Source organism: Musca domestica, unplaced genomic scaffold (assembly GCF_030504385.1).
Source record: "Musca domestica strain aabys unplaced genomic scaffold, Musca_domestica.polishedcontigs.V.1.1 9, whole genome shotgun sequence".
Lineage (NCBI taxonomy): Eukaryota > Metazoa > Arthropoda > Insecta > Diptera > Muscidae > Musca > Musca domestica.
The window spans coordinates 6,194,432-6,221,037 of record NW_026712435.1 but is presented as its reverse complement, the minus strand read 5'-3'; the positions used below and the strand labels follow the sequence as shown (position 1 = coordinate 6,221,037).

General features: G+C 37.4%; 1 protein-coding gene across 3 annotated transcripts; it reads left to right on the top strand.

The window, feature by feature from the left end:
* The first annotated feature begins 9,455 nt into the window (after positions 1-9,455).
* LOC131806900 (uncharacterized) lies at positions 9,456-22,406 on the top strand. 3 transcript variants are annotated; one of them, XM_059131764.1, is made up of 3 exons: positions 9,456-9,795; positions 9,996-10,073; positions 16,975-22,406. In XM_059131764.1, the coding sequence occupies exon 3, from the start codon at positions 20,508-20,510 to the stop codon at positions 21,564-21,566; it is 1,059 nt and encodes a 352-aa protein (XP_058987747.1). In that variant the 5' UTR covers positions 9,456-9,795; positions 9,996-10,073; positions 16,975-20,507; the 3' UTR covers positions 21,567-22,406. The 3 variants fall into 2 exon arrangements, with proteins under 3 accessions (XP_058987747.1, XP_058987748.1, XP_058987746.1); XM_059131763.1 differs by having other exon boundaries at positions 16,975-22,405.
* Positions 22,407-26,606: the final 4,200 nt, after the last annotated feature.

Genomic DNA, 26,606 nt, shown 5'->3' with positions numbered 1-26,606 from the left:
CGGAACAAACATTTTGTCTTTTTTTCACCTTGACCACCACTGACTGACTAATTTTCAGCTTCTCAGCAATTGTGCGTGTCGAACAACCACTTTTAGTCATGGAAACAATACTATTTTCGGTATCTGGCGATAGCTTCTTCATTTTAAAGATATAGGTTGAAGAATAATTTCTTAATTCATGAAATCTACTTCGAACTATAAGAAATGTGCGACTTTCTGAATTATGACAACGAATAATGAATGAAAAAGGCATAAAACGGTAAATCTGGAAGTATTTTGTTGATAAGAAAACAGGGAGAGCAAAAACAAGTGCGAATAACGGAAGGTGCAAAACTGAGTACATGCCTTTTGTTTTTTGATTTTTTTTTCTATCTCTTACATTTCGTCTTGTATTACTGTAGTATTTAGGTTTTTTCTTACAAATTGAATAAGTAATCGAGAGAAAACAAGTTTGTTTCATTTGGTTCATTGGCTTACGTTCTATGAGCTGATGAACATGCTTATCCTAAACATGGAATCACTTTTGCTCCCCACTGTATTTGATACACCAAACACGATACGCATGTTCGATTTCAATGAAATTCGGTATGAGTGACTAAATTTGGTACAAAAGTAAATTAGTCAAATTTCATTGAAATCGCTTTAGATTTGGATATAGATCCCACATATCTTTTCGGCCGATTTCATGTATTTGATGCACAAAACACGATACGTAAATCCGAGTGCAATGAAATTCGGCGTCAGTGCTTAAATTTGATTCACAAATAAATTTGTGAAATTATATTGAAATCGGTTCAGATTTGGATATAGCTCCCATATATATTTTCGGCCGATTTTACATATTTGATGCACCCAACGCGATGTGTACGTCCGATTCCAAAGAAATTCGGACAGAGGGACGAAATCTGGTACCAAAATAAAATTGCCAAATTATATTGAAATCGGTTAAGGTTTCGGTATAGCTCTCATATGTATACTTCGACCGATTTAATATATGTTATGCTTCAAATACGGTATATATAACTGATTCCAATGAAATTCAGAACGTGTGGCGGAATTTGGTTACAATAATAAATTTGACAAATTAATTGGACATCGGTTAAGATTCGGATATATATATATATATATATATAAGTTAATAAACTTTTTTGTTTATTTTGGTAAATAAATTTTTTGTTTATTTTATTTTTTAAAAAAAAAAATCACATTTTGTTTTGCTGTGTTTTATTTTTTATTTATAATGTTTTTACGGAGAGAACTATGTTCTCTGTAGTCCTGTTTTTAGTATTATTATTGCGGAGAGAACTATGTTCTCTATAATCCGTTATCAATCAACTACTGTTGGCTACTGCTACTGCTTAACTAAAATATTTTATTATTTATGCTTTTGCGACGCATTAATCAGAACACTTGCAATGCCTAATTTTGCAGACGTTGCGTCAGCAAAAAATAGCTGCGCATGTTAATAGCGGAAACATATCGAGTGTCGAAATAATAAAGTAACGAGAGCATGGAAGAGTTCATTGACTATTGGAGTCAAAACTGCAGACATAGCAGATTAATTTGAAATGAAATTATTATTTAAATATTATTGTTATTAACTCCTCCCTTCTTAATTTGATTGTCCCCAATCATTCAGAAAAATGGGATATTGTGCAATCTAGGAGGTTTGACTGGAGCTACAAGCTCTCTCAGATTTTGTGGATCGGAAATATTTTGTAAACAAATTGGATTTTGAGTTGACTCGTCAATAGTGAAAGGGATTTGGGGTTTCCAAATTACTATTTTTCCGGTGCTTTTGAAGTAAAAACTCAGACATGCAATTAATATGAAAACTAGGAAAAGGATAGTGGATATTGAAAAACTTCCAATCTGTAGGTGTTTTTGGATAGTTGAGATTGTTTCGGTATTATTAATTTGAAGTTCATTAAGAGCTTCGAGTGATAATAAATTGATATGGTCAATTTCAAAAGGAGTTGGTTGTAGTAATGCAGGTATCATTTGGAGAGGAGAAGCCTCTAAATTACTAAAAGTTCTATTGATAACTTTTACAGTACTGTTATGAAATTTAATGAGAAAAGTTCCAGATAAAGATCGATATGTTTCATCTATGATAATGGATCCATTAAAACCATTTAATAAAATCACGCCAGATTCAATTTCTTCAATTGGTGAAATGTGCTGATTATTGCTCGTTACACAGGAAGATTTCTTATTATTAATAATATTAGGGATACAAGTATTTTTTGTTATATCAATTATTTGATTTTCTTTGCAAATTGTAATATAGTTATATGTTTCACATTTTTCTTTGATAGCATAAATTGTTTTTTCATTTTTTAAAATTTCTAGGAATTCAAGTTTAATTACATATTTTTCCTTTTTTACTGGTTTTAAGATTACATTTTCATACATTTCTTTTTTTGTTAATGGTACTTTAACCATATAAAATATTTTATTTTTATAACTGTTATACAAAATTGATACTTTGGCAAATTGAAGTGCCTCTTCTGGATTTACAAAGGGAATATTTTCTTCTTCAATTTTTTTCATAGCTACTTCGATTTCTTTCTTATTCAGTATTAATGGGTTTATGATGCCAATTTTCGCCCATTCTATTCCATTGACAATATTTATTAATTCTTCTTTCACTAATCTTATTCTATTTTGAAAATTAATAACTATTTCATTTTCTAAATAAACACTTTTTCTTACAAAATTTGACATTTTATTAATAATTTCGGTTAAGTTATTTATTCTTTTATTAAAAGCTTCATTTACATAAAATTGTTTATTACTGTTTTTATTCAATTCGTAAACATTATTAGTTATTATTTCAAAGTCGTCATGATCCGGAGATCCTGCGACATACTTCCAAATTGTTCCCAAAGTATTTATTGCTCTTTTGTTTCTTATGACGGGTGTTAGATTTTCTAGGATGTTGTTTATTTGGGTGAGTTCGTGATTGAGGATGGGGTATAGGTTATGGTTATTTGGAATGTTTTGTTGGATGAAGGTGTGGGTTTGGGATATGGATTTTGGGTATTGTTCCAAGTCTATTGAGTGAATAATAGTAAAGGTTCCTTGCTGAATTTTTGCTGTGCCCTTAACAATGGTGACAACGTAGGAGGACGTGTAATCCATGATTTGGATTTCCGTCGACGCATAGGACAAAAATAATCTGAAAAGGTAGGTTATCATCTTTTAATATTGCTTTTGTAAACAATTCTTCCTGACGTTGTTAATACAGTTGTATTTCGGTCTTCTTTGACTGTTTCCTTTTTATATTTCGGGGTTAATTTTGAACCTAATCTTTTGTTAACTTTAACGAAAATGGTTTTTCCTGTTAAATAAGTTTTGGGTGCTTGTCTATTTTTGTTATGGTAGTCAAGGTCTTGTTTCTGTTTTTCTGTCAAGCGATTTATTATTTCCTGTTTTTCCAAAATTGCTTTTTCCGGGTCATTATTAAAGTTTTTATTAAAAAATATGTCTATCGTTTTTTTACCAGTGGAAGAGTGAATTGATCTATTATATTCGTATAGTGTTTTGGTGAGTAAGTCATGAAATGAATTGTGAACTTTGTCTGATTTAAGGCATCTCATCATCTCTGAAAGAGTAGAGTGAAGTCTCTCTACTTGACCGTTGACGGTACTAGCGTAAGGGGGTGTTGTGTAGGTTTGTATGCCGAATTGATCTTTAAGTAAGAAGTTTATCGTTGCGGAATTTAGTGATTTCTCATTATCTAAGACTATGGACTTGGGGATGCCAAATGCTAAAATTATTTCTTTCAATGGTCCTTTAATATCTTCAACTGCCTTTGATTTTAAAATTTTTGCTAAAGCGTATTTGGAGAATTTGTCTAATGCTGTAAGTACTAGGTTTCCTTCAGTCGAATAGATATCGATATGAACAATCTCTCCTGGATTTCTCGGAATTGGTGTAGTTTGAAATTGCGGTTTGTGAGGTTTACGGTCATACTTTTGTTCTTTACAGGTCTGACAATTTTTTACTATCCTTTTGGCTTTTTCCATCATTTTAGGGAAGTAGTACTTTTGTATTACCTGGTTTTTGTTTTCGTTGGCGTTTCTATGAGCTCTTCGATGTTCTTTAATCAAAACTTCTTCTTGCTCTGTTTCATTTACGATTTCTTCTACTTGTGACTGAGTGAATCTTATTTTGTAGTTTTTAAAATGTTCGGGATAGAATTCTTGAATTACCCCCATTATTGTTTCGGTTGTAAATAAACCGTTAATGACGCTGGGGTTAAGGTATTTTTTAAATATTAATATTAAGTTGTCTTTTGTGTAAAAGGGTTTTTTGATAATGTGCCTATGGTAGGTTGGGAATGGAGTTTCGAATTTGTAGCTGTCTTCGTTACTTACTAAAATATGAAGTTGATTCTTAAAGACATTAATAGGACATTCTATTGCGGGGATCATATTATCTGACGAACTTTCATCGCTATGTTGTGTTGCTGTCATAAAATTTATTTGTGGTGGTCTGGATAGCGAATCTGCAACGACATTTGTTCGGCCTGGCTGATATTTAAGTTCGTAGTTGTATTCTTCTAAGATGGACTTCCATCTTTTCATTTTGCTGTTTGTGTTTTTACTGCTGAGAGCATACGTTAAAGGTTGATGGTCTGTATAAATGTTTACTTTCCTGCTTCCTCCCCTCTTAAAAGGGATGTCAGGGGTTTGGCAAGCTTCGCATAATCCTTTATGAAACGACGGTAATAACCTGACATACCTAGAAAACTTCTCAAATCTTTCAGGGTTTTAGGTGGTGCTATATTGGCTATTGCTTCTATTTTATTTTGGTTTGCTTTGATTCCTTCAGCTCCTACAATAAAGCCTAGAAATTCAACCTCTGTTTTGAGAAATTCGCATTTATCTAGTTGAATTTTGAAGTTTGCCAATTCTAGTGTTTGGAATATTTTTCTCAGGTTTTCGAAATGTTCTTTCTCATTTTTTGAAAAGATGACAATATCGTCTATATAGACATAGCATATTTTTCCAATGTAGTCTCTCAAGACATCGTCGAGAGTACGTTGAAAGATTGATGGAGCATTTTTCAAACCGAATGGGAGTCGTACAAACTCAAATTTGCCGTTATTTATGGAAAAGGCGGTTTTTTCTACGTCGCATTCTCTTAAAGGTATCTGGTGAAAACCACTCTTTAAGTCAACAACTGTGAAGTACTTGTTTTTACCCAAATTTGCGAGAACTTCATTGATTTCTGGAATGGGATACCTATCGGCCACAGTTACTGCGTTCAGCTTCCTGTAGTCAATGACCATTCTATATTTTTTCTCTCCAGAGGCATCCATTTTCTTTGGAACGATCCAAACGGGTGCATTATACGGAGATCTAGAGGGTCTAATGATTCCATCAGTTAATAGTTCATTAATCTGTTTTTCTACTTCGTTTTTCAATGACATGGGATAGGGGTACGACTTAGAATAGATTGGTGAATCTGAGAGGGTTCGGATTTCTCCTTGAACTTGAGAAGTGTATGTAAGTTTTTTATTAGGATCTGTGAAAAGGTTAGGATGCTCTTTTATAATTTGATCTAACAGAGATTTTTGAGTTTCGTTCATATGATTGGTTCTGAATTCCATTTTGTTAACCGACTGGGAAATGTGTTGATGAATTTTTATCTTAGTTCTATTATTTATTAACAAATATTTTTCTTTAATATGGATAATTGCATTTAATTCTTTTAAGCTGTCATGACCAAGAATGCCATGAAAGGATTTCAAGGAAGGTAGGATATAAAATTTTATTGGGTGGTTGTGTAAGTTGAATAAGTTTGCGAATGTGTGGTGTGTGATTTTGATATCTCCAGAGACTGAATTTGCATAAAAGATGTTTTCATTTTTGATAGGATTATTAACAAAACATGGTTGGATATAATTTTTATTAGATCCAGTATCTATAAGAATTTTTAAAATTTTGCCATTCTTCGCTTTGCATTCAAAATATGGGAGCGAAGAATGCGTTAGCCTAAAAAATGGATATCAGTGAAATTTAGAGTGGACATTTCGTCTTGTTGATCTTGATCATAGGATTCAGCGTACTTGTAAATTCCTTGATTTTTGGTAGTTAACATTTCTTGTATGAATTGATTGGTCAACTTCCATAGGTTGAGGCCTTTGAGGTTTTGGTGCTATTGGTCTTTGTGGTGGAAAAGGTTGATGCAATTGAAAACGCGGTTGAGGATTTGGTCGAAAATTAAATTTGGGATGGTTTGGTGATTCAATGGTCTATTGTACTGGTTAAAATTTTGATATGTCAGTTCTGGATAAAAGGGTTGTCTTTGGATAGTATTTGCATTGCGTATTGGAAGGGGTGGTGGTTGACGTTGTCTTTGATTTTGGTGCTTGTTTGCGTACTCAGTTCTATAATTTTGATTCTCTAGTTTTAAACAGAGATGCAAGGCTTGCGGGAGATCCGCGGGTTCCCGAATGCCAAGGAGTCTTGGTAAATCACCATTTAATCCTCGTACAAAGGTATCTAGGGCTTTGTCTCTGTACGTTTGTGTTAAAAGTTTCAAGGATTCTTGACTCATATCCATACATCCTATTTTATTAAGTATTAAAGATAAATGAGTGTAGACTTCTTGATAAAATACTTGGATGGTATTTCTACCTTGTATCAAAGAAGTCATCTGGTATTCTAGTGTTCCTAGATCCCGTTTATCTGCATAGTGCATTGATAGACACTTTACAATGCAGTTCCAATTTAAAGGAGTATTGTAAGATTCTAAAGCGATGTCAGCGTTGCCTGTTATTTTGTTACGGATAACGCTTAGAATTCCGTAATACTTAGGAGTGCCTTTGCATGAATCGTAAATTTGTAAAACACGGTCAACACTTTTCTTCCAGGAATTAAATTCCATGGGATTACCGGAGAAATCTCTAAGACTTCTGACGATATCCGGTATTTTGTCTAGATCACTTAGGTCATTCCTATATCTGTCGTTAATGTTTTGGTCTGTCCCGTGGTTAAGGTCATTATTAGGATTTATAAGTGCCTGAACTAAATTCCTACATTGTTGCTCACAAATGGCGGCTATTCTATTTTCTAACTCCTCATTAATTTGTAGCGCTGGATTTGGATTGGGGATAGGAGCGTTAAGGACAGGAGGTCTTATGACGTTAGGGTTAGGCATAATTTTTTTTTTTTTTTTTTTTTTTTTTTTTTTTAAAACGAAGTTTGGGAACAATTTTTACAGAGTACGAAATAAGATATCTCTTTTTTAATATGATAATAATAGAAATTATAATTAGAATATGACTTACATAAGTAAAATGTTACTTGAACTCATCATCTTGTTATTTGGAAATTAAACTTAAAATATTTTATTATTTATGCTTTTGCGACGCATTAATCAGAACACTTGCAATGCCTAATTTTGCAGACGTTGCGTCAGCAAAAAATAGCTGCGCATGTTAATAGCGGAAACATATCGAGTGTCGAAATAATAAAGTAACGAGAGCATGGAAGAGTTCATTGACTATTGGAGTCAAAACTGCAGACATAGCAGATTAATTTGAAATGAAATTATTATTTAAATATTATTGTTATTAACTTATATATATATATATATATATATATATATATATATATATATATATATATATATATATATATATATAAACGTATATATATATTAAACGTCGGGCCATAATTGCCACCTGCAGAGTGATTACAAATTAACATGAACAGACGGACGGACGGACATACATAGCTAGATCGACTCAACTCGGCGAGATAGGAAGATCCATATATACTTTCCTATGTGGGAATTTTTGGCACAATCAAACTTATAATACCCCCAGCACAAAGTATTGTAGGGTATAAAAAGAGGGTTATGTTAGTTACTACGCTCATAACTCAAGAATGACAATTCATACAATCTTGGTAGAAAGATCGCGTAAAAATATTCCAATAAAAATGTGAATGAAAACATGTTTTTGGCGTGAAAATTTTCAATTATATATTGAAGTGTACATTTTTTATGTTTTGAATTCTGAATAAATAATCTAGCTTTCAACTCCAGGACCTACATCGTGCTTTAGCTGGAAGATGCGAACACATTTAAGCAAACAAACATGATCGACAAAGCGTTAATTGGGCTCATTTCAAAACGTGGACCTACTTCTTTCATGTGACAATAATCTGTCCAATAAGAACTCAAAATGTAAAATTCATTGGAACTGCAATCAGTGAAATACCGAATATAAAGGGTGCAAAGTAGTAGAGCGAATTTGACATTTAGTAAGAAAAGGATTTATATCCTTTCAGAAATTCTTCCTAATCTTTCAAGCTATTTTCGGGGTATTGACCACTTTTTTCATTCTTTTTGCCCTTATTTGACCTCTTTATTTTTAAGGGTTGAAAACCTCTTCGCAGAAAATTTTCAATTTGGAATAGGAGCCATCTTGGTCTTGACAATATTCATCAATTGATTTGGTTAAAAAATTGTATTTAAGCTATTCTGGGGATAAGAACCATCTTACAGGTAATTGTCCCCATAGGTATTTATATAGTCCTGACATAAGTGTACCCCCCAGTCCACTGTCTCAATTAATGTGTGGTCGGAAAATAAAATTTTGTATTCTATTGAATTTGTAACCTCCAAGAGAATATTGATTAAGGAACGTAGATTTGGGATGTACGTCTATGAAATAAACTTCAGAATGTCAAACTGGGACTCATTCAGTCGGTAATTGTGGCAGAAACATGAAAACAATTACGAATTATTAGTAGTACGGGACCGAAAATGGGGGTTTTATGGGGCCTCCAACGCACAATTTAAATTACCCAAAAAATTAATTCCCATTTTACGGTAATGGGTGAGGTGGATAAAACTAAATACCACCCAGCACGGTATTCTAAAAGTTGGAAATACATTCATTTGAGTGGAAAATGTTGCTCTAAGCTCTTTACAATACCAAAAATTGAGCTGAATTTTCACATGGGGCTATCATAGATACTCTATATTGTATAAGTTTTTAACATTTAAATTAAAGCCTATGACTGAAAGATAAGATTAGGTTATTCAAAATACCTGAAACCGACGGTAGGTGAATATCCTTTTATAATTTATGCCATGAATATTTATTTCTATTTCGAAATTACTATGGGGTCATTACCTATAATAAAGATTGTGCCGCTTACATAAGTGAGATCTGTGATTGATTATGCTTTAAAAAATATGCATTAAAGACTAAAAGTACGGGCTGGCAACGCGAATCGGACCAGCTAGTAATATTTATAGATAAACGTTACTAAATAAGTTGAATTTACTCACTTTGTTTGGTGCAACACCTCTTTAAAAAAACAAAAACTTCCATTGAATAAATTTCCAAGAGAGACTGAAAGGCACATACTCCTTCTTTTGGGGAAAAGACTAACAATAACCCTTACCCAGTGTATATGTTAGATACGTTGTCCTGCAACTTCAGCTTAAGCAATTACCGAAGCTGATTGACATCACTGACAACTCCTCTACAAACTATCTCCGAGGAGGTAGTGGTATTTGAATTGTCTGAGTTGTTGTTTTTGTTGCTCACCTCGATACACTCAAATAGTTGTAAATGTACTAAAAATGAGACAAGGGATCCTCAGCGATCACTTAGAACCTCTGCGTTCACTTGTCTGCATTTGCATATGTATTAGAAATAGACAAGGGATCCTCTGCGATCACTTAGAACCTCTGCGTTCACTTGTCTTTGAGTATCGAAAGCTTAAGCATCAAGGCCTCTGTCGCCACTTCACATACCAAAAGGTAATTATTTGTAGAAAAGAAAATAAAATCCGAATTCAATAAACCAGCAAACTTATTTGGATTAAAAACTAATCATTTGTGTTTTTATTTTGCTTTTTTATACCTTTCATATCAACATTTGGTCGCATCGAGCCGGATTTTTGGAAAGCGAAAAGTTTGCCTGGATATTAATTGACGTTTTTTTCTTTTCTTTACCAAAGGAATCATCCACAGCACTTCCCCCCTCACAATTTGCATCAACCATCCTCCACCAATCTCATCAAAACATCATAAAACAGGTACGTAAGTTCAGTGCATTTTATTATTGTGAGCATTGCAAAAAGAAAAAGTGAAAAAGTGTTGTTTTTCTAATTTGTTTGTCGGTACTGGTCGCCTTTGGTACACCCTATCTCGCGGTATTTTGCTATACAGTCCACTAAAATTTAATCCTGTCTTTTTTTGGAAGTGCCTAAACCCCTGTTTAAGTTCTTTTAAAATCACTTTTATTTTAATTTTGGTTTTCAAAATAATTGGTTAATTATTTCAATACAATAAAGTGTTATCTACTCGCAAATTCATTTGCTTAATTTAACTAAATTGCCGTCATACAGTGCTTTAGTTTCTGTTTGTTTATTTCAATCCACCACCACCAAGTCAGTGCTTTGTTGAGAGATCATTTGTTGGTTTTTTCATTTCTCATCGCTCTCAACAATATTAACGCCAATATTTCAAGCGGTTTTTTTCCAAGCGTCGGTTCAACTACACACTAACACACTCTCGATTTATTTTTCTCCCCAACTCTCACTGTTGGTTCGTTGTAATCGGTCGACTTGTAATGTGGTAGCTAACTATCCCCGTCACCGTCCGACCATCAAACACTGCTTGTGTTTTATTTTCCTTTGTGCGATATCCGTTGCTACCATTGTCGTCGGTCAGTTCATAGTGTGGTAGTTAACCCACCCCCGTCACCGTCTGACCTACAAACACTGCTTGTGTTTTATTTTCTTTTGTGCGGCATTCGTAATTCACCACTGCACAGTGGGTCCGTATGGAAAAAATTGTGAATTTCAATAGCAAAATTCTTAAATGATTTTTTTTTTTCAAAATTTTCAAATATTTAATTTTCAAAGTGATTTTAGAAGATTAACAAAAATACCCTAGTAAATTGTGTTGTAGATTAATATATATTTTTAAACATTTATCAATACAATTTATTAATTTTCGTAAATAATAATAATACTAATAATATTAATAATAATAATAATAATAATAATAATAATAATAAAAATAATAAAAATAGTGGCGATTGTAACTCGTACATTCTACAATTGGTACGAACAGAAATATTAATTATTGTTATTATTTGGTGTTTTTTATTTAATTTTTTGCATTTGGAATATTTATACAAATATTATACTGTTTTTGGAGTATTTCTCGAAATTTATTGCTTTTCTGACTCTACTTTTCTACCATTGATAGAGATTTCAGCAGAAAATCCGTGTGTTTGCCTACTTTTAGTTGGTTTCCTTGAATTGTGGTTAGCCTCTTCAGAATCTTAGTATTTCCACCCTCTTTGATCTGCGCTTTAATTAGAGTATATCATTGGAGTTAAGATACTTTGACCTTTTCCGTAACTCAGTTTAGACTTCTATAAACGAATTTCGAAATTGTTTTTCTTTCTGGGAAAAGTAAACAGAATCTTGTAAAAAATGTCGGTTACCCCCTTAACTCAGTTTATCCGTGCTTCTGATAATGTGGTAAAGTTTATTGCCTCTTTTCATTTGTTAAATCCAGATAACCATACGGTTTTCAACCTCGAAATTCGGAGCACGGAACTTCAAGATTTATGGGGTAAAGTCAAAGACACTTATGATAAGTGTATTGATTATTTTATGACTTTAGATGGTACGACTACCGATCAAATTTCTTCTGCGGATTCCAAATACCAATCGACGTGTCAAAACTATATCGATTGCTTGTCAGAAATTAATGAAAAGTTGCTAAATTTGAAGTCGGTGAAATCTCCTCCAACAACTCCCACAGTTTTAAGCATTAGCACACCACAAAGTAATGTAGCTTCGAATCTTCGACAAACTGGTTGTACACCTAATCGGCCTAATATGGCTCAGACTGGCTCATCTAATACTGGCAATATGTCGAGTCACAGCTTAAATTTGTCTGCTTTGTCTAACTCTGGTCACCAAGATATTCAGAACCCTGTTGATATATCCATTTCTAATTGGAGTTTGCCGCCAAACGTTTCCAATACAATGCACAGTCTCAATCTACCTCCCTGTGATATAGAGGATTTCCGTGGAGACTTTTTATCATGGCCCACCTTCCGGGACCTTTTTTCCGCGATGTATATCAATAATTCTAGGTTAAGCGATATTGAGAGGTTATTACATTTAGTACAAAAAACGAAAGGCGAAGCTAAGGAAATTGTATCTAAATTTCCACTAACGCACAAAAGTTTTTCTCTGGCTTGGAAATCGCTTCAAGATACGTACGACAACAAAAGAATTCTTGTAAATAGCCATTTGAAAGTCCTTTTTGAACTTCCATCTCTATCAAGTGAAACGAGTTCTGGGTTGAAAACTTTACAAGGGGGAATAAACGGTTGTTTGTCTGCCATGTCAGTTTATGACATTGTTACGGATCATTGGGATCCCATTCTTGTTTTTATTTGTCTTCAGCGTCTGCCTAAACTTACCGTAGAACTCTGGGAACAGAGTCTCAAAGATAAGTCGTCCTTATCGTTATGGTCCGAGCTCGATTCTTTCCTAACAGAGAGAATTCAGACGCTGGCCTGTTTACGTGATATTCGAGGTATTGAGGATTCTAGACCAACTTCACGCAACGTTAAGGCCCACTTGGCAAAAACTTCGACTGATACTATAAAATCATTTCCTAAACCACGTTGTGTATGCTGCCCCAATGAAAATCATGCTCCTTATTCATGTCCTCGTTTCAAGACATTGTCGTTCGATCAGAAACTAGTCATTGTAAAAAAGAACAATTTATGTTTTAACTGTTTATCTAGAGGTCATTCGTCAAATAGGTGTCCTAGTACACATGCGTGTAATATATGCCGTGCAAGGCATCATACCCTGTTACATAAGCCAACTAGAACAGCGCCCACAACTAGTATCGTGCCCAACACAACTCCTTCAGCTCCCAGTACTCAATTGAGCTCAAATCTAGATAATATTGCGTCTACGTCCTCCGGTGCAAACCCTACAACAGTCAATCGTCAAGTTTTCCATACTTCGCACAGTGCCAAAGTTCTTCTAGGTACTGCAATAGTAAATCTTCTTCACGAGGGTACGTCTTATCCTGTGCGAGCTCTCATTGACCCTGCGTCAGAGGCTACCTTTATAACTGAGCACCTTCAAAATAGAATCAAATTGTCTTGTCGCTCCACCCTCGCTAACATTTCTGGGGTAAATGGTTCTACTTCAGTCACCTCTAAGAAAAATTGTCTTATTTGTGTTAGTTCCCGATTTGACTCTTCAATCTTGTTGAATACTGAAGCTTTTGTTCTCCCTAAGATATCTGGTAATCTTCCCTCCTTTTCGGTAGATCCTTCTTGGTCACGAGCATTGCCTAATCTTCAACTGGCTGATCCACATATATTTGATTGTCGTCCAGTGGATATGTTGTTGGGTGCGGACTTATATCCTCAAATTTTGTTGTCTGGGGTACAACAAAACATCTTCGGCTCTTTACTGGCGCAAAATACTGTCTTCGGATGGATCCTTTCGGGCCCACTTCCCTGCTCACCTTTGCAGGTCTTTACAACTACCTTAAGTTTTTGTGAGGAAGACAGTATCAACAAAACTCTTCTGCAGTTTTGGGAACTAGAGGAGGTTCCTAAACGCAAAATTCTTTCGCCATCGGACAAGATCTGCGAGGAGAATTATCAGTCCACCACCTTGAGGAACTCGGAAGGTCGTTATGTTGTCACCCTTCCTTTTCGTAGCGAATTTCCTCAGTCATTGCAACTAGGTGATTCTCGTCAGAATGTCTTAAGACAGTTTGCTCGAAATGAAAAGTCGCTCTTATGCAAACCTTCCCTTAAGGAAATGTACGACGCAGTAGTGCGCGAATATCTTGATTTAGGTCACATGCGACCTGTTTCCCCCTCACCAGCGCCAAATGTTTGCTATTTACCCCACCACCCAGTAGTTAATCTAGAAAAACGAACTTCTAAAGTACGAGTAGTATTTAATGCGTCAAATAAAACGTCTACAGGCGTAAGTCTAAACGACATTCTGCATGTTGGACCAACTCTCCGAGCCGACTTAGTCCTCTTAGTTCTACGATGGCGTCTATTTCGTTTTGTGTTTAATTGTGACATTACTCAGATGTATCGTCAAATCCGCCTTCACCCAAGCCATACATCTTTCCAAAGAATTTTATTTAGAGAATCCCCTAATGACTCCATTAGCGACTATGAATTACAAACAGTTACATTTGGGGTAAATTGTGCGCCGTATCTTGCCATTCGAACTTTGCTTCAGCTCGCCGACGATTGCGAATTAGAATATCCATTGGCTTCTAAGATCTTACGTAAAAGTATGTATGTCGATGACGTTCTTGCTGGTGCTCATGATATAGAAACCGCATTACTTGCTCGCAACCAGCTCATTGCTTCTCTAGCCACAGCTAAATTTGAGTTGAGGAAATGGACTTCTAATGAGAAGTCTATTCTTGCTGGTTTACCCCCTAGTCATTTAGTTGACGCACAAGTATTATCCTTTGTAGAAGCAAGTAGCTCTAAACCATTGGGCATAAGGTGGAATGCCAGTTTAGACTCTTTCTATTTTTGTGTGAATCCAATTCCTATTAAATCTGATTATTCCAAGCGGGAAGTTCTTTCACACATAGCGAAATTGTTTGATCCCGTGGGATGGTTAGCCCCTGTTATTGTCGTTGCGAAAATAATTATGCAAAGGGTGTGGTTAGACAACATCGGTTGGGACGATTCACTTCTGGTTGCAACGAAAACCTCTTGGCTCGCCTTTGTTGAAAAGTTCTCGCAAGTAAATTCCATAAATATTCCGCGTTGGGTTCATTATAAACAAACTTCTTTAGTTAAATTGCATGTTTTTTCCGATGCCTCAGAGAAAGCATACGCGGGGGTAATTTATATTCGTATAAAAGATTCAAATGGCGAAATTAAAGTTAATTTGCTGTCCTCAAAAACACGAGTAGCACCCATTAAATGTGTTTCACTTCCGCGTTTGGAGTTGTGTGGGGCCGTGTTGGCGTCAGATCTTTTAAAGCCTATTGTGAGCGAGATAGACATTCCAATTCATAAAATCAACTGTTGGACAGATTCAACTATTGTGTTAGCGTGGCTGCGTAAACCCCCACTTCATGGACTACATTCGTGGCAAATAGAGTCTGTCGAATTCAACAAAATGTAGGAAGTGCCCATTGGTTTCATGTTAGGTCTGAGGACAACCCGGCTGATTTGGGAAGTCGTGGTATTTCGCCTTTAGAGCTTGCTAATTCCTCCCTTTGGTGGAAGGGTCCCAGTTGGTTGAGTTTAGATAATTCTGATTGGAATATTTCGGATCCTGATCACATTGAAACAGAACTTGAAGCTCGTAGTGTCAAAACCCATTTTTCGTTCTTCTCGAATCATGAAGATCTCCTCGAATTGTTTTCATCTCTTTATAGGGCGTTGCGAGTATTATCGTATGTCCTCAGATTTTATCATAGAACTCACCCAAAATTTCGTAGCCAATTTGTTTTCAATAATAAAGTCATTGAATCTGCTGAAATTTGTAGGGTAAAAACTCGTTTAATTATATTAGCGCAAAAAGTTCACTATGCCAATGAGTACAAATGCCTTCTCGAAAAGCGATCCTTACCCTCTAATAGTCCCCTGCTATCTTTAAATCCAGTTTTAGACGAATTTGGTGTTATGCGATTGAATGGACGTTTAGTAAAGTCTGCTACTTTGTCCTACGCAGAAAAATATCCAATTATTTTGCCGTATTCGTGTCGTTTTACTCGCCTCCTTATTGATTTCACTCACTCTAAATCAGTCCATGGAGGAAACCAACTTATGCTACGCCTCATACGGATGGAGTATTGGATACCTCGGGTAAAAATCCTAATTCGAACAGTGATCAGTCGTTGTAAGGTTTGTTTGCTTGAAAAAAATCGGGCAAGTCCTCCACTCATGGCTGCACTTCCACCGGAAAGAACTTCAGTTAATCGACCTTTCACTACCACTGGTGTGGACTTTGCGGGTCCGTTTGATATTAAATCGTTTTCTGGTCGTGCCTGCCGCATTTCCAAAGGGTACGTTTGCGTCTTTGTTTGTTTTGCAACCAAAGCGGTCCATTTAGAAGCAGCGTCTGATTTATCAACTGCCACTTTTCTGGCTACATTTCACCGATTTATAGGCCGCCGTGGCTGTCCAAAATCACTATTTTCTGATAACGGAACCAATTTTGTTGGGGCTTCTCGTAAAATTGAACAGAACTTTAGAATCTTTATTCGTGAATGTCGAGACACAGTTTGTTCAGCTTTAGGGTATCAAGAACTTACTTGGCAGTTCATACCTGCTGGGGCTCCCCACATGGGTGGTCTTTGGGAAGCGGCTGTCAAAAGCTTTAAGTTGCATTTTTATCGTCACGCAAGAGCACTGTCGTATACCTTCGAAGAGTTTTCAACAGTTTTGACCCGAATCGAAGCTTGCTTGAATTCTCGGCCTCTGTGTCCAATGTCTGATAACCCTGATGAGTTAGTTGCGCTTACTCCTGGCCATTTTCTTATAGGCGCTCCTCTCCTCTCACCACCCGAACCCCTAATTGAAGAATCGACATTGAGTTTAGTCAATCGCTTTCGGAAACTAAATGCTTTAACTCATCAGTTTTGTGTAAGGTGGAAAGAAGAATACTTGTTTAGTTTAAATAAGCGCTACAAGTGGAAATACCCTCAAAGAAACGTTGAGATTAATCATTTAGTTGTAATTCGGCATGAAAAATTGCCACCCACTTCTTGGAAACTAGGTCGTGTTGTTGGTATTCATCCCGGTGATGATGGTCATGTTCGTGTAGTGGATGTACGAACGGACCAGGGTATTGTCAGGCGACCAGTCGTTAAGTTAGTCGTCTTACCACACTAAGCATCCCAAATTAACTCTCATCCTTTGTGTGATGTCGTGTTTATTTGTAATAGTTATGGCATCGCAGGAACTTTTCCCAGAAGTTGTCTTGTCCGACTATGATGATGCGGTGATGTCCGACCGCGAGCTAGAAGCGGAATTGAGGGCAACCAACCCAAATAGTTCCGTTCCAGATGGTGATCCTGTGGTGGAACTTGTTCCGACCACCTCCGCTGCTGACATCCGTGCGTCCATTTCTGAGCCCTCCCAAACAGTGGCTACAGCAGCGCTTTCCCGTGTCAGACGCGCGCCTATAAATTCTATGGTCCTGTGTCTGCTGTGCACCCAACCTCACGCGTTGCAGAAATGTTCGGTATTCCGAAGGATGGCGCTTGAAAATCGTATTCGGACTGTAACATACCACCGTTGCTGCTATAACTGTCTACGTCCGGACCATGTATCAAAATTCTGCCAAATTAGTCAAAGGTGCAAATTTTGTACGAAGAAGCACCACACATTATTGCATGAAGCTCCGCGTACGAAGAACTTGGACACGGCACAACGCACCCACAAATCCATTGTTCCGCGAGGTACGTTTCCAGTACCACCGAGACACGTTTTACCCACATTGATGTTACCGATAGGTCGCATAATGTCCCTGTTCCCCACTGTTGTTGTTCGTCTCTGTTTGCCTAAGTCAACCGTTGCGGTACGGGCATTATTAGATCCTTGTTGTCCCGTAAGTCAAGTCTGTGTGTCACTTGTTAATGATCTTCGTTGGCCTACCACGTCAGTTAATCATATGACTTACGCGGATTTTATGATTATGTCACGTTTTGATCCGTCGCAGAGACAATTTGTAACCGCTAGCGTCGCAAACATAACACGTGGCGTGACACCTTCCTTTTCGGCTCCTCCTAACATACGCGATTCGTTTGTAGGTCTCGAATTAGCAGATCCTAATTTTGATCGCGCTGGTCCAATCGCTATGGTACTTGGGCCAGAAATTTATCATAAAATAGTAGAACCGCGCGTCATTTCCAACCCTGGTCTTCCTACAGCAATATATACTAAATTTGGTTGGATAATATCGGGTCCTGTGCCATTATAATTGTAGTTTTCTTAAACTGTCACTTTTTGAAAAACAAAAAAAAAAAAAAAAAATGTTAAAATATGAATTAAAATTAATAAAATGCTCAAAATGAACTGAACTTACGTCAAACATGTTTATATCAATGTATTTATCTAAATTTATGAATATCTCTAGGTATATGTTGTTGATTCATATGGATATATGTATCAAGGTGGGCGGCAATGTATATGTTAGATACGTTGTCCTGCAACTTCAGCTTAAGCAATTACCGAAGCTGATTGACATCACTGACAACTCCTCTACAAACTATCTCCGAGGAGGTAGTGGTATTTGAATTGTCTGAGTTGTTGTTTTTGTTGCTCACCTCGATACACTCAAATAGTTGTAAATGTACTAAAAATGAGACAAGGGATCCTCAGCGATCACTTAGAACCTCTGCGTTCACTTGTCTGCATTTGCATATGTATTAGAAATAGACAAGGGATCCTCTGCGATCACTTAGAACCTCTGCGTTCACTTGTCTTTGACCAGCAAACTTATTTGGATTAAAAACTAATCATTTGTGTTTTTATTTTGCTTTTTTATACCTTTCATATCAACACCCAGTTTTACGTATGTCTCCTCTTCAAGCAATCACAACAATAAGTTGATGCAGGTACCGTACCTTTGATTGGACAACAATAGTTTCGTATCACAAATTACTGATTTCGCTAGATCCATAAATGTTAAATATAGCCGAGAATTTTTAGCTATCCATTTTACAGCTAAATATAATCCAATAGTCATCCAAAATGCTAGCATTTTTCCCTGCCCTTAACTTTTTTCTCAGGCGTGTCGATTGGCTTCAATTGTGTGATCAGGAAATTTTTTCTGTTTTTGGTTCATTTGAACCCCTAAATATTTTACGATCATCCCAAAAGCAAGAGGCCCCCCTGCATCTCCAAATTTAGAGTCATCTATATGAGTTGCTTGTCTACCATATTTGGCTATATTTGTCAACGAAATCAGCATAAAAAAGCCAGAAGTTCGCCTTTTGATTATCGTATGTCCCCAGATTTTATCATAGAACTCACCCAAAATTTCGTAGCCAATTTGTTTTCAATAGTAAAGTCATTGAATCTGCTGAAATTTGTAGGGTAAAAACTCGTTTAATTATATTAGCGCAAAAAGTTCACTATGCCAATGAGTACAAATGCCTTCTCGAAAAGCGATCCTTACCCTCTAATAGTCCCCTGCTATCTTTAAATCCAGTTTTAGACGAATTTGGTGTTATGCGATTGAATGGACGTTTAGTAAAGTCTGCTACTTTGTCCTACGCAGAAAAATATCCAATTATTTTGCCGTATTCGTGTCGTTTTACTCGCCTCCTTATTGATTTCACTCACTCTAAATCAGTCCATGGAGGAAACCAACTTATGCTACGCCTCATACGGATGGAGTATTGGATACCTCGGGTAAAAATCCTAATTCGAACAGTGATCAGTCGTTGTAAGGTTTGTTTGCTTGAAAAAAATCGGGCAAGTCCTCCACTCATGGCTGCACTTCCACCGGAAAGAACTTCAGTTAATCGACCTTTCACTACCACTGGAGTGGACTTTGCGGGTCCGTTTGATATTAAGTCGTTTTCTGGTCGTGCCTGCCGCATTTCCAAAGGGTACGTTTGCGTCTTTGTTTGTTTTGCAACCAAAGCGGTCCATTTAGAAGCAGCGTCTGATTTATCAACTGCCACTTTTCTGGCTACATTTCACCGATTTATAGGCCGCCGTGGCTGTCCAAAATCACTATTTTCTGATAACGGAACCAATTTTGTTGGGGCTTCTCGTAAAATTGAACAGAACTTTAGAATCTTTATTCGTGAATGTCGAGACACAGTTTGTTCAGCTTTAGGGTATCAAGAACTTACTTGGCAGTTCATACCTGCTGGGGCTCCCCACATGGGTGGTCTTTGGGAAGCGGCTGTCAAAAGCTTTAAGTTGCATTTTTATCGTCACGCAAGAGCACTGTCGTATACCTTCGAAGAGTTTTCAACAGTTTTGACCCGAATCGAAGCTTGCTTGAATTCTCGGCCTCTGTGTCCAATGTCTGATAACCCTGATGAGTTAGTTGCGCTTACTCCTGGCCATTTTCTTATAGGCGCTCCTCTCCTCTCACCACCCGAACCCCTAATTGAAGAATCGACATTGAGTTTAGTCAATCGCTTTCGGAAACTAAAAGCTTTAACTCATCAGTTTTGTGTAAGGTGGAAAGAAGAATACTTGTTTAGTTTAAATAAGCGCTACAAGTGGAAATACCCTCAAAGAAACGTTGAGATTAATGATTTAGTTGTAATTCGGCATGAAAAATTGCCACCCACTTCTTGGAAACTAGGTCGTGTTGTTGGTATTCATCCCGGTGATGATGGTCATGTTCGTGTAGTGGATGTACGAACGGACCAGGGTATTGTCAGGCGACCAGTCGTTAAGTTAGTCGTCTTACCACACTAAGCATCCCAAATTAACTCTCATCCTTTGTGTGATGTCGTGTTTATTTGTAATAGTTATGGCATCGCAGGAACTTTTCCCAGAAGTTGTCTTGTCCGACTATGATGATGCGGTGATGTCCGACCGCGAGCTAGAAGCGGAATTGAGGGCAACCAACCCAAATAGTTCCGTTCCAGATGGTGATCCTGTGGTGGAACTTGTTCCGACCACCTCCGCTGCTGACATCCGTGCGTCCATTTCTGAGCCCTCCCAAACAGTGGCTACAGCAGCGCTTTCCCGCGTCAGACGCGCGCCTATAAATTCTATGGTCCTGTGTCTGCTGTGCACCCAACCTCACGCTTTGCAGAAATGTTCGGTATTCCGAAGGATGGCGCTTGAAAAACGTATTCGGACTGTAACATACCACCGTTGCTGCTATAACTGTCTACGTCCGGACCATGTATCAAAATTCTGCCAAATTAGTCAAAGGTGCAAATTTTGTACGAAGAAGCACCACACATTATTGCATGAAGCTCCGCGTACGAAGAACTTGGACACGGCACAACGCACCCACAAATCCATTGTTCCGCGAGGTACGTTTCCAGTACCACCGAGACACGTTTTACCCACATTGATGTTACCGATAGGTCGCATAATGTCCCTGTTCCCCACTGTTGTTGTTCGTCTCTGTTTGCCTAAGTCAACCGTTGCGGTACGGGCATTATTAGATCCTTGTTGTCCCGTAAGTCAAGTCTGTGTGTCACTTGTTAATGATCTTCGTTGGCCTACCACGTCAGTTAATCATATGACTTACGCGGATTTTATGATTATGTCACGTTTTGATCCGTCGCAGAGACAATTTGTAACCGCTAGCGTCGCAAACATAACACGTGGCGTGACACCTTCCTTTTCGGCTCCTCCTAACATACGCGATTCGTTTGTAGGTCTCGAATTAGCAGATCCTAATTTTGATCGCGCTGGTCCAATCGCTATGGTACTTGGGCCAGAAATTTATCATAAAATAGTAGAACCGCGCGTCATTTCCAACCCTGGTCTTCCTACAGCAATATATACTAAATTTGGTTGGATAATATCGGGTCCTGTGCCATTATAATTGTAGTTTTCTTAAACTGTCACTTTTTGAAAAACAAAAAAAAAAAAAAAAATGTTAAAATATGAATTAAAATTAATAAAATGCTCAAAATGAACTGAACTTACGTCAAACATGTTTATATCAATGTATTTATCTAAATTTATGAATATCTCTAGGTATATGTTGTTGATTCATATGGATATATGTATCAAGGTGGGCGGCAATGTATATGTTAGATACGTTGTCCTGCAACTTCAGCTTAAGCAATTACCGAAGCTGATTGACATCACTGACAACTCCTCTACAAACTATCTCCGAGGAGGTAGTGGTATTTGAATTGTCTGAGTTGTTGTTTTTGTTGCTCACCTCGATACACTCAAATAGTTGTAAATGTACTAAAAATGAGACAAGGGATCCTCAGCGATCACTTAGAACCTCTGCGTTCACTTGTCTGCATTTGCATATGTATTAGAAATAGACAAGGGATCCTCTGCGATCACTTAGAACCTCTGCGTTCACTTGTCTTTGACCAGCAAACTTATTTGGATTAAAAACTAATCATTTGTGTTTTTATTTTGCTTTTTTATACCTTTCATATCAACACCCAGTTTTACGTATGTCTCCTCTTCAAGCAATCACAACAATAAGTTGATGCAGGTACCGTACCTTTGATTGGACAACAATAGTTTCGTATCACAAATTACTGATTTCGCTAGATCCATAAATGTTAAATATAGCCGAGAATTTTTAGCTATCCATTTTACAGCTAAATATAATCCAATAGTCATCCAAAATGCTAGCATTTTTCCCTGCCCTTAACTTTTTTCTCAGGCGTGTCGATTGGCTTCAATTGTGTGATCAGGAAATTTTTTCTATTTTTGGTTCATTTGAACCCCTAAATATTTTACGATCATCCCAAAAGCAAGAGGCCCCCCTGCATCTCCAAATTTAGAGTCATCTATATGAGTTGCTTGTCTACCATATTTGGCTATATTTGTCAACGAAATCAGCATAAAAAAGCCAGAAGTTCGCCTTTTGATTATCGTATGTCCCCAGATTTTATCATAGAACTCACCCAAAATTTCGTAGCCAATTTGTTTTCAATAGTAAAGTCATTGAATCTGCTGAAATTTGTAGGGTAAAAACTCGTTTAATTATATTAGCGCAAAAAGTTCACTATGCCAATGAGTACAAATGCCTTCTCGAAAAGCGATCCTTACCCTCTAATAGTCCCCTGCTATCTTTAAATCCAGTTTTTGACGAATTTGGTGTTATGCGATTGAATGGACGTTTAGTAAAGTCTGCTACTTTGTCCTACGCAGAAAAATATCCAATTATTTTGCCGTATTCGTGTCGTTTTACTCGCCTCCTTATTGATTTCACTCACTCTAAATCAGTCCATGGAGGAAACCAACTTATGCTACGCCTCATACGGATGGAGTATTGGATACCTCGGGTAAAAATCCTAATTCGAACAGTGATCAGTCGTTGTAAGGTTTGTTTGCTTGAAAAAAATCGGGCAAGTCCTCCACTCATGGCTGCACTTCCACCGGAAAGAACTTCAGTTAATCGACCTTTCACTACCACTGGTGTGGACTTTGCGGGTCCGTTTGATATTAAGTCGTTTTCTGGTCGTGCCTGCCGCATTTCCAAAGGGTACGTTTGCGTCTTTGTTTGTTTTGCAACCAAAGCGGTCCATTTAGAAGCAGCGTCTGATTTATCAACTGCCACTTTTCTGGCTACATTTCACCGATTTATAGGCCGCCGTGGCTGTCCAAAATCACTATTTTCTGATAACGGAACCAATTTTGTTGGGGCTTCTCGTAAAATTGAACAGAACTTTAGAATCTTTATTCGTGAATGTCGAGACACAGTTTGTTCAGCTTTAGGGTATCAAGAACTTACTTGGCAGTTCATACCTGCTGGGGCTCCCCACATGGGTGGTCTTTGGGAAGCGGCTGTCAAAAGCTTTAAGTTGCATTTTTATCGTCACGCAAGAGCACTGTCGTATACCTTCGAAGAGTTTTCAACAGTTTTGACCCGAATCGAAGCTTGCTTGAATTCTCGGCCTCTGTGTCCAATGTCTGATAACCCTGATGAGTTAGTTGCGCTTACTCCTGGCCATTTTCTTATAGGCGCTCCTCTCCTCTCACCACCCGAACCCCTAATTGAAGAATCGACATTGAGTTTAGTCAATCGCTTTCGGAAACTAAAAGCTTTAACTCATCAGTTTTGTGTAAGGTGGAAAGAAGAATACTTGTTTAGTTTAAATAAGCGCTACAAGTGGAAATACCCTCAAAGAAACGTTGAGATTAATGATTTAGTTGTAATTCGGCATGAAAAATTGCCACCCACTTCTTGGAAACTAGGTCGTGTTGTTGGTATTCATCCCGGTGATGATGGTCATGTTCGTGTAGTGGATGTACGAACGGACCAGGGTATTGTCAGGCGACCAGTCGTTAAGTTAGTCGTCTTACCACACTAAGCATCCCAAATTAACTCTCATCCTTTGTGTGATGTCGTGTTTATTTGTAATAGTTATGGCATCGCAGGAACTTTTCCCAGAAGTTGTCTTGTCCGACTATGATGATGCGGTGATGTCCGACCGCGAGCTAGAAGCGGAATTGAGGGCAACCAACCCAAATAGTTCCGTTCCAGATGGTGATCCTGTGGTGGAACTTGTTCCGACCACCTCCGCTGCTGACATCCGTGCGTCCATTTCTGAGCCCTCCCAAACAGTGGCTACAGCAGCGCTTTCCCGCGTCAGACGCGCGCCTATAAATTCTATGGTCCTGTGTCTGCTGTGCACCCAACCTCACGCGTTGCAGAAATGTTCGGTATTCCGAAGGATGGCGCTTGAAAAACGTATTCGGACTGTAACATACCACCGTTGCTGCTATAACTGTCTACGTCCGGACCATGTATCAAAATTCTGCCAAATTAGTCAAAGGTGCAAATTTTGTACGAAGAAGCACCACACATTATTGCATGAAGCTCCGCGTACGAAGAACTTGGACACGGCACAACGCACCCACAAATCCATTGTTCCGCGAGGTACGTTTCCAGTACCACCGAGACACGTTTTACCCACATTGATGTTACCGATAGGTCGCATAATGTCCCTGTTCCCCACTGTTGTTGTTCGTCTCTGTTTGCCTAAGTCAACCGTTGCGGTACGGGCATTATTAGATCCTTGTTGTCCCGTAAGTCAAGTCTGTGTGTCACTTGTTAATGATCTTCGTTGGCCTACCACGTCAGTTAATCATATGACTTACGCGGATTTTATGATTATGTCACGTTTTGATCCGTCGCAGAGACAATTTGTAACCGCTAGCGTCGCAAACATAACACGTGGCGTGACACCTTCCTTTTCGGCTCCTCCTAACATACGCGATTCGTTTGTAGGTCTCGAATTAGCAGATCCTAATTTTGATCGCGCTGGTCCAATCGCTATGGTACTTGGGCCAGAAATTTATCATAAAATAGTAGAACCGCGCGTCATTTCCAACCCTGGTCTTCCTACAGCAATATATACTAAATTTGGTTGGATAATATCGGGTCCTGTGCCATTATAATTGTAGTTTTCTTAAACTGTCACTTTTTGAAAAACAAAAAAAAAAAAAAAATGTTAAAATATGAATTAAAATTAATAAAATGCTCAAAATGAACTAAACTTACGTCAAACATGTTTATATCAATGTATTTATCTAAATTTATGAATATCTCTAGGTATATGTTGTTGATTCATATGGATATATGTATCAAGGTGGGCGGCAATGTATATGTTAGATACGTTGTCCTGCAACTTCAGCTTAAGCAATTACCGAAGCTGATTGACATCACTGACAACTCCTCTACAAACTATCTTCGAGGAGGTAGTGGTATTTGAATTGTCTGAGTTGTTGTTTTTGTTGCTCACCTCGATACACTCAAATAGTTGTAAATGTACTAAAAATGAGACAAGGGATCCTCAGCGATCACTTAGAACCTCTGCGTTCACTTGTCTGCATTTGCATATGTATTAGAAATAGACAAGGGATCCTCTGCGATCACTTAGAACCTCTGCGTTCACTTGTCTTTGAGTATCGAAAGCTTAAGCATCAAGGCCTCTGTCGCCACTTCACATACCAAAAGGTAATTATTTGTAGAAAAGAAAATAAAATCTGAATTCAATAAACCAGCAAACTTATTTGGATTAAAAACTAATCATTTGCGTTTTTATTTTGCTTTTTTATACCTTTCATATCAACACCCAGTTTTACGTATGTCTCCTCTTCAAGCAATCACAACAATAAGTTGATGCAGGTACCGTACCTTTGATTGGACAACAATAGTTTCGTATCACAAATTACTGATTTCGCTAGATCCATAAATGTTAAATATAGCCGAGAATTTTTAGCTATCCACTTTACAGCTAAATATAATCCAATAGTCATCCAAAATGCTAGCATTTTTCCCTGCCCTTAACTTTTTTCTCAGGCGTGTCGATTGGCTTCAATTGTGTGATCAGGAAATTTTTTCTGTTTTTGGTTCATTTGAACCCCTAAATATTTTACGATCATCCCAAAAGCAAGAGGCCCCCCTGCATCTCCAAATTTAGAGTCATCTATATGAGTTGCTTGTCTACCATATTTGGCTATATTTGTCAACGAAATCAGCATAAAAAAGCCAGAAGTTCGCCTTTTGAGTGTTTCGAATATCGCCTGTAAGTAATGCTGGTATTTTTTTCACACAAAAGTAGTATTCCATTTTACCCGCTGTCCTAAACTCCAACTTCAAGCGAAATTTCGTGTCCTTTGGTATCTATTTGTGACCTTTATAACGGCTGAAAAATCAGAAACATTTTTAATTGTTGGACCATTTCAACCCCCAAAAATATATTGCGGATATCTTTGAAAACAATAGGCCTAGCCCTTTTGAGACTAACTCTACCCTTATGAAAATTTTCGTGGGGATCGGACAATAATTGCAATCTGTATGTAATAACACCAACCTGTGTTGTAAAGTGAAAAAATATTACACTTCAATATTATAAGTGAAAATAAAACCAGTAAAGAAAGT

Coding starts and splice junctions, on each gene's coding strand:
- LOC131806900 (XM_059131763.1), top strand. CDS start 19,265: ATGCGATTGAATGGACGTTTAGTAAAGTCTGCTACTTTGTCCTACGCA.